This window comes from Gastrolobium bilobum, unplaced genomic scaffold, assembly GCF_033153095.1.
Source record: "Gastrolobium bilobum isolate Gb01-03AN ecotype WA unplaced genomic scaffold, APGP_CSIRO_Gbil_v1 utg8462, whole genome shotgun sequence".
NCBI lineage: Eukaryota > Viridiplantae > Streptophyta > Magnoliopsida > Fabales > Fabaceae > Gastrolobium > Gastrolobium bilobum.
In genome coordinates, this window is record NW_026900025.1 from 30,819 (window position 1) to 39,788 (window position 8,970).

General features: G+C 32.6%; 1 protein-coding gene across 2 annotated transcripts; it reads right to left on the reverse strand.

Annotated features, from left to right (window-relative positions):
• Positions 1 to 719: 719 nt before the first annotated feature.
• Positions 720 to 3,066, reverse strand: LOC133294907 (uncharacterized). 2 transcript variants are annotated; one of them, XM_061493672.1, is made up of 5 exons: positions 1,953 to 3,066; positions 1,747 to 1,860; positions 1,341 to 1,501; positions 1,060 to 1,255; positions 720 to 973 (listed from the first exon to the last, which is right to left on the reverse strand). In XM_061493672.1, the coding sequence occupies exons 1-5, from the start codon at positions 2,493 to 2,495 to the stop codon at positions 794 to 796; spliced, it is 1,194 nt and encodes a 397-aa protein (XP_061349656.1). In that variant the 5' UTR covers positions 2,496 to 3,066; the 3' UTR covers positions 720 to 793. The 2 variants fall into 2 exon arrangements, with proteins under 2 accessions (XP_061349656.1, XP_061349658.1); XM_061493674.1 differs by having other exon boundaries at positions 1,944 to 3,066.
• Positions 3,067 to 8,970: the final 5,904 nt, after the last annotated feature.

Sequence of the window (8,970 nt, forward strand, 5' to 3'; positions counted from 1 at the left end):
ACCGTATGCAGCAAAAATATAAAACTCCCCTACCAATGTAAGAATAACATATCCCTTTATTCAAATAGTCATGTGATAATTATATGACTTTCAAATATAATTTTAAGAGGAGATATGATTGAGAGTATAATTTACACAACTGTAAAATCATCCTGACCTTTTTAATAGTTAGTCATTAAAAAATATGATAATCTTGATTAACTCATCATTTTTTCATGAGCTTTATTAATCTTATGCAATAGGAGAGAGCTCTCTCATGCTATAGATACAATCATATGTGGAACCCACCCACTTATAGAAAAAGAAAAAAGAGAAGAAAATAATACGAAAATCGATGTATGTGTAGGAGATAAAAATACTACAACATAAGAGTATATTTTCTTTTTTTTTCATAGACAATTTTCTCGTTAGATTATTTATAATTTCTAAATGACACCTCCACAACCCACACGCAAAAGTTTGTTACCCCTACAGTTCCTGACTCATCCAACCAGGCACTGATCATAGACTACAATAACCAAGAAAGGAAACAGGAAAAAAAGTAAAAAAAGGAAAAAGGAACTTAGCCCCAAAGGTACACAACTAAAGTTTGGCCTCAATAAAACACATATGCATTAGCAACTCAAATCAAAGAAACTAATTAACATCTCAACTTTCCTTCTCACATTCTAGTCCTTTTCATACTCAACCTTACATGTGCAAATTTAGAAATATCTACCACTTGTAAAATTAAAAATCAACTACGACTATGCAAGTTTCATAGTGAGGAACAACTGTCCTAAAAGTGATGTATTCATAGCTTTAAATTAAGATCAATACTTTCTCCAACTTCATGACAATTCTGAATTCTGGCTGTGGTTTGTCCAATTTGTCCCTCCTTAGCTGCTGGAAGGAAGAAGCTGTACAATGGTTGCTTTTGTTGATTGAATAGCCTGTACCCTGATGGGGTATGGATTTGATCTTCTATATGTTCCTTTTGCAAAAAAAAAAAGAAAAATGAATTTAGGAATGAACAATGAAATTAGCAAAAAAAAAAAAGACTAATGAGTTTGTCCAAACCTGAGAAGATAGAGATTCATATTCAGGACATTCTTGGTTGTTAAATGCTAGGAAAGTTGAAGAAGACTTGAACTTTGAAGATGAAGATGAAGTGGGAGGAGCCAAGGTGAGAAAATCTCCATTGAAATTCTCAGTATCTTTATTCCTTTTCTCAGTGTTTGGCTCTGAGTTGGAAACTGAACAGGAAGGGACCTCTCTGCAGATGATGCAGAAACACATGATATGAGCAAACTATAGTTGCAACTATAACATAAGGACCAAAAGATTAAAACTAAAACAACCTGGAATTTGAATTGCAAGGATCAAAGTTGAATCCACTTCCACTCCCACATGAAGTGTTTGCAGTTGTTCTTATTTCAGCATAGGTAGGCAAATTATAATTGAAAGCGGGCGCATGTGGAAAATCCAGGGAGAAAGGGTATGGCCTTTTCATGCCAACCACCTACACTCATAAAAACAAATTCTGAGGAAAATATCTTCCATAAAAATGTATCAAGTTCAAAATTTTACTGAATTCGTTGAGAACATGCATGATTATTTAAGATGTGAATATTCAACAAAACAAGCATTGAATTTTAGCCATATGGAAGAGGAAAGTATTACTACTATTATAAAACACTTATCTGTAAATCAAACATGCAGATGAGGCACAGGTGAATTATCTTAACAACATAAAATTGCAAATACCTTCTCCACAGGCTTCATAGGCACACCACTGCTGCCACTATAGTTTTGGTTTGAAGGGGGCTCTAAGGAGAAGTGAGGCACAGGTGTTGATGAAGTTCCTGATGAGACACTCACCTACATGTTCCAGAAGAGAGAAAGAAAAATCAAAACCCCATCATAGGAATTATTGACACACAGAAAGATCAAACTTATAAAACATATCTCACCAATGATGAAGGTTGTTGATGATACTGTGGTGTTCTCTGGCCCCAATTGGGTAGAGGCCAGATAGGGTTGGATGATGCAAAAGGCAAACTTGGTAGAAAGGACATTCCTGAATCCACCCCAAGATTGTCCTTCTCCAAATCAAACTCATTGGGGCTCCACAACTTGGGCACATTTGAAACAGGAGGCCAACCAGCCTCAAAGCCACCACTGTTGGCCAATGGAACAGTGCTTGGAACAGCATCTATGTGCTGTATTGATAAAGGGGACCTAAATTCAGGTGGTGATCCAGAAGGTAAAGGAGGGATTGTGGAAGAAATTTGGTGAGAATGATGAAAATTGTTATCTGCCAGAGATGATAAATTTGAAACTGAATCTCTCTTTTGCTGTTCTTCTAGTCTTATTTTCTCAAGCTGTGCCACACCAAGTCCTCTCTGTGGCACCTTTTTCTGCTTTGGCTTTTTGGAAGATCTACCACCACCATTACCACCATTGCTACAGCTTCTGATTTGATCTTCTTGAGCCATTGTTGTATCATATTCCATTTAAAGATAAAAAGACTAAAAGAGTGTTCTATGGGCTCAAAATGCTTGCATTGCAACAACTATCTCTGGTGTGGTTTTTTTCCAAAGCTAATCCTTTTAAAGACCAAATTTAAAAGCAAAATCCAGATACACAAGATTTGGAGAGAGAGAGAGAGAGTCAAATGTTTGATATCAGAAGCCTAGAATTCGGAACCATAATCTGAGAGCAAAATCTAAAAAAGTACTTGAATATTTACCTGTAAAATCTCACTGGTTGTGGAATTTGTGTAACAAACACCCAAACTATTGAGCTAACTAACACTGAAGAAGATGAGGAGAGAGAAAAGTATATGAAAGATTTAGGATTTTTCTAAATTCAAGTTTCATGTCTGAGATGCAAATTAATATACCCAAAAAAAAAAAAAAAAAGCTTAAGAAACAAAAAAAGAAAAAAAGCCTATATCTTTTCAAAATTCAAACCATGAAAATCTATATAGAAAGTATGAATGATAGAGTATTCACTAATTTATCGCCCAAATTATCGCTCCAACCTCCTCATTTTGTTCCTAGATCGACTCTCATGAACTTTCTATCTTTCTCTCTCAAGCCAAGTTGTAGATGCTGTTTCTCTCTCTAAATCATTTTTTTTAGTTCTAAAAGTAGCTAAGAGACAGTTTTGGCAGACAGTGTCATCTTAGGTTGTTTGTTTCTTTTCAATTCTGGGAGTGGACCTTTGTTGGCTTTTTTTTTTTTTTTTGGGCCCCACTTATGCTGATTACTTTTTCTTTCTTTTCTTTTCTTTTTTTCCCTGAAAAACTCTTCCTAATGATGATGACCCACCACAACACATTCATAGGTTTTTTTTTACCTTTTTTTTTTGTTTCAGTTCACTCAACCCCAGATTGCTTTCATTTGATCTTTGAGGAAAAAATTAACAAAAATTAACAAATGAAGAAGAACAATACAATTTTTTCTTTTTCTTTTTTATTTCTCCACCTATTGATCGATTAATAGATTAATTTGGTCAATTAAGCAGGACTATAAAAGCGACAAAATTTTCTGTATCTATGCTTACTTATTTTTTGTTTAGATTATGTTGATTTTATCACTTGTAAAAAGGAAATAATTATCTCATGTTGCATGAGATAATTATCTCACGCAACAAAGACAAAATAGTGAGATTCATTATTTTTTTTTTAAAAAGTAATGGACCTCACAATTTTATCTCTGTTACATGAGATAATTATGTCATATAATATGAGATTAATAGATTCCTTTATAAAATACTATGAAATTATAAGGACAACTCAGAAATTGTGTGTACCTATTCCTATATTGTCATAAGCATTGATGAAATAGGCCAAAAAACTTTAATCTTGCTTATTTCAATTTAATTTTTGTGCAGGTAATTCATATACAAACGTAAGAAACCCCCCACACCATCCCCTCCCCTCTTCTTTTAATTTTTTTTTATCATTGCGTTTTCTTGAATTTTGAGCAAAATAATGGTGACAAAGATTTATTAAAGTGCAAAAGGCCATACTTAGTGGTCAGAATGAACAAGTAGCCACGGAAGTATAGTAAAGAGAGAGAGAGGAAAAAAAAAACCACCATTTGGTTTGAACTTTGAACTTCAAAATGATGGAGAATAAATGAAAAAAAAAATAAAATAAAAAATTTATGATAAGATATTATGTCTATATTTTTTATATATATTTTATTTATTTTTCTCCAATATCGTTAGATTACATTTTCAACTAATATTTATCTATTTTCTCTTTTCGAGATTATGATATAACAGTATTAAAGAAGAGTAGACAGAGTATGCATGAAAAAATAGACATAATATATTATTCACAAAAATTTTAAGTAAATCTTTTCTTATTTAAATTTTTTTAAAATAAATAAACAATGATAAAATATGTTATCATCTTTCAAATTATTCTTTATTGATTGTACAATATCTTATCCCTTTTAAAATTATCAATTCAAAATTTGTAACTTCACAAATATAGGAGTATGAAATTAGTATTTAAATTTAGTCACAACTTTTCTTGCCCTTTATTTTATGGACCATGTGAAAAGAAGAGAGAGAAAAAATTAGGTCTCTGTCTCACACACATTTATGTTCTCCAACTTCCAAAGATTAGGCCTTACGGTTATATTTTATATTTATTAATAAAAATTATTTAAAGAAAATTTCAAACTAATTAGCACTTTAGTAGGTATGTTATCCATCTTATTTGAAACAGAAGAGGAAAAGTAAATAGTTTATTCTATAAATATATCTTCTTAGAGCAGATTTGAATATTGGAAGATTGGAATATTGCACTCGATGTGCATTTTTAGAAGCAAATTTTCAGGGAGTGGAAAAACATTTAGAGGAGTCATATATATGCCACTTACATTTTATTGAGGGATGAGATCAACAGGATTCTTAATTTGGTGAAACACACGTAAGGCATGTGCATGTTGAGTCTCATAAATTAATGCTTTCGGGCTAATCTTGGAGAAAATGACTATAAGCAAGGATACAACTGGATTACTTAAAGCTTAACAATTCTCAATGGTTAGTTTCCTTCACAAATCACAAGCATTTGTTTTGTTTCACACTTTCACATGCAATTCTAATATCAAACTTGGCTTCATGTTTTTCTTTTGCTATGTTTTGAGCCATTAATTTATGAAGATATATATGACACATGGCAAAAAATTCTTGGTTTGATAATAGACAGTTTTATATATATATATATATATATCAGGAGAAGGATATTGTGACAACCAAGTTGTGTTACTACCACATGACTACCAATCAATCCTACCGTTAGATCGATTATATGGATCTAACGGTTATATTTATTTCTATCTTTGTATGGTCATGATTCCTCAAATTTAATACTTTATATTTATTTTCAACTTTGTATGGTTATGATTTCTCATATTTAATGCTTTCACTTTAAATATGGGGAATCATGACTATACAAAGATAAAAATAAATATAACTGTTGGATTAACATAATCGATCTAACGGTGAGATTGATTGGTAGTCACTTGGTAGTAACACAACTTAGTTGTCACAATATCTTTTCCCTATATATCAAATGTTCGTTAATTTATATAAATGACAATAAGTTACATGCTAGCTGTGTACCTTAAAGTAAGTAACAGCAAGGGATTGCTTGGTGCAGGGATCAAACCCTGCCTCAAGCAGTTTCTTGGAAAATCTTTAGGGGCCAGAGGATAAGCCAAAAAATCTTCGGTTGGGGGATTAGTCTCGTCCTTTCTCCGGTTGCGAAGCTTAGTGCACCTACTGTTACAATGAGGGGCTAGCCCAAACGGGCCGTATCCCGAGGGCATGGTGCCCGAAGAAGGTTGAATGGGAATACCTCCCGGTAATGTACCAAAAAAAAAAAAAAAAAAAGTAAGTAACAGCAATGAATTGAATCCCAATTAAAAGAGGACGAAAAAAATTAAAATTGATGCCCCCGAGTGTACACTTTAGATAAGGATAACCAATCAATTGTCTTAATTTCTTAATTTTAGAAAACTTTAGATCCCATGCATAGGAAAGAAAGCGAAAGATGTGCTGAAAACAAGTTGAGAGGTCAATATAATTGTATATATATATACACCATATGGTAGCTTCAAAATCTGCTTAAATCTCTATGTCATGCTGATGAGGAAAGCTATCTCAACCTTTCTCTTGGGGACCCACATATGCTCAAGGCACAACAAACTGCACATCAATTTCAAGAGGGAGGAACAATAATGAATGGGGAATGATCTGTTTATAAACTTTTTTTTACAAATTTATACAAATTATATTATGAACTCTCAAAAGTACATTACTAAATGAGTGTACTTTCGAGAATACGAGAATACGTAGTGTAGTTTAGTTTTATAAGAGTTTGTAAACAAAAAGTTTAAAAATATTAACTCTTCTCATAATTAATAAGAAAAATAAAATAAAATTCGTATCACAAAGATATGAGGCTATCTGTTACTTAAAATCAATGTAAGATTGTAGGAGAGATTCTGTCATCAACAAAGAGACACCCAACACCGTCTGTGTGGCCGAAGATGAGGAGGGAGGAAAGTGGAGATAGCCACCGTTTGAGTATGACACCCCCATTTTGTTTGTCATGTAAGGAGCTTAAGATTTTGTTAGATACACAAAATATATGGGTTTTCATCAAGCCATCTATGATAAGATTCTTTGTTATCTTGGTTTTCACAATCAAGGGCCATGTTTGGTTGAATTTTGACCTACCATATATTGCACCTTATTAGAATTAGATATTTGATTCAATATATGCATAAATTTTTACACTCTTGCACTCCAAATATAACATACGATAGAAAAGAAAAATGTTCTATCCAAGCAAAAATTGCAAACCAAAAGTTCGATCTGACGTAATACAAGTCATATTAAAAGGTAAAGGTAGATAGATATACACAGAAAACCATTGGGAGTACAGTGTGTTTAAAAAACATATATAAAGATACGAGTGAGATAGCATGCATATGGAAATGATTATTTTTCAAGAAATAATTTATTTTTAAAAACTCTTAATTTAAGGAAGTTGTCAAAAATAGAAATTAGGGATTAGTGTTGCTCATATTGTAGGAGATAATTTTATTTCTTACATACACATAAAAGGTGAGGGATTTTTTTTTCTCTCTCATCTCTTCACATGGCCCCATATAGGCCCCACTAGGGGTGTTAAAAGAGCCAGGAGCCTTTGGTCTGGGGTGGTCCATCTATTTTGGTTGTTGGATGCATACTTGGACTTGTGTAAAAGCTCATTTAATAAAAAAGTTTCAGGTTTCAATTCAAAAGATTGACATTATAGCTTATTAGACTGACCTGATATACTAACTCTTATTTTTATTTTATTTTTTACACTAATGATTTATTAAACTCAACCTAATATTCACTTCCTTTTCGTGCTCCAGCATCATTCTACTTTCGTTTATTAGTTAAGTAGGTTTTTTGAATGATTTTATTTTATATTATGTTGTTTGGATAAAAAATGAATTTATAAATTTTTGTGAAATTATTAGTGCTGTTGATCATATACTCTGTTTGGATAAATTTTTATTGTCTATTTTTTTTTAACAGTCTAAGAATTTTTTTTTTAATAAGTCAGGCCACGTACATATAATTATATTCATAACAGTTTACAGACTAGACCAGTCTGACATATTTAAACACAGACTTAACCTTTCAAGACCAAAGCTCAAGCCCGACTCATTAACATCCCTAGGCCTCACACACTTTTATGAATGTATAGAAGCAATGTTATTAAAACCGGCCCGGTCAATGACCCGGTCGAGGTATTGGGTCATTGGGTCACTGGTTCACCAGTGGGTCACTGGTTCAACCGCATGACCCGGTAATTATATGCAGTTTTATAATTTATATTAAAAAATTATAAACATACTCAAATATCTAAAAAAAATGATAAAAATTTCAAATATTTTAATATAAAAAATAATAAATCACATATTATTATCCAATAAAGGATCAAACAAAAATATAATGATCGTGATACGGGGTTTTAGGTTCAGAAAATGATATCTCTAACTATAAATCAAATCAAAATTTTTTGAATAGTGCATAATTGAGATAATATTAGTGTTGTAGGTACATAACTTATGTTAATCAATAAGCAAAAAAAATTCAAATATGTCCATTATGATTTTTTTTGAAAAATAAATAATTTGAATTTTTTTTGGGACCGGGCCGGGTCACCGGTTAATCGACTGGGTCACCGGTTTTCATGAAAATCGGCCGGGTCGGACTGGGTCACACCGGTTCTGATGTGTGGCCGGTTCGTTGCTTCAACCGGAGCGGTTATATGACCGGTTTACCGGTTCCCGGGTCGTCCCAGCCGGGTCGATCCGGTTTTAATAACACTGTATAAAAGATAAAATTATCTTCTACAACATAAGAAACATTAATCCCGAGAAATTAACCTCCAAATTAGGCCATTTAAACTTACACCAAGTACAAAAAAAATTTATATAAAAAGAAGAAGATATTAATAAAGTAGGTTAACTCAGTTCTACTCATGACAATTGCATTATGTGAGTTTTAAGTTTCCTCGTTGATAGACAATCTATAATTTAAGATTAAATTTAGTATTTCATCGTATCTAAAAACAAAAAAGCAACATGGTTGAGCTTCTACCTTAATTACCTCCTGATCTGGATAAATATTATACAAATACAAACTAAAAGCTTTTACTACTAAGAAAGCTCATAGTCAATGAAGGCTGCACAACACACCTCTCCAAGCTACACAATATTTATGACAGCAAAGACACCTCTATAGCAGCAAGCTCATGACAACCAGCAAGCTCCTCAACCTTAAAGACACCATGACAGCAAGCTCCTCAACACTTAATCATGACAGCTATACTACTTTGGCACCAAGGAACCTTTGCCTTCACCATGAAGAAAGGCATCTTCCAAGCACACATCACTCTACTAT

Coding starts and splice junctions, on each gene's coding strand:
- LOC133294907 (XM_061493674.1), bottom strand. CDS start 2,495: ATGGAATATGATACAACAATGGCTCAAGAAGATCAAATCAGAAGCTGT. Junction 1,256..1,340: donor CCTTGCAATTCAAATTCCAG/GTTGTTTTAGTT, acceptor CATCATCTGCAG/AGAGGTCCCTTCCTGTTCAG. Junction 974..1,059: donor ATGAATCTCTATCTTCTCAG/GTTTGGACAAAC, acceptor TTTTTGCAAAAG/GAACATATAGAAGATCAAAT.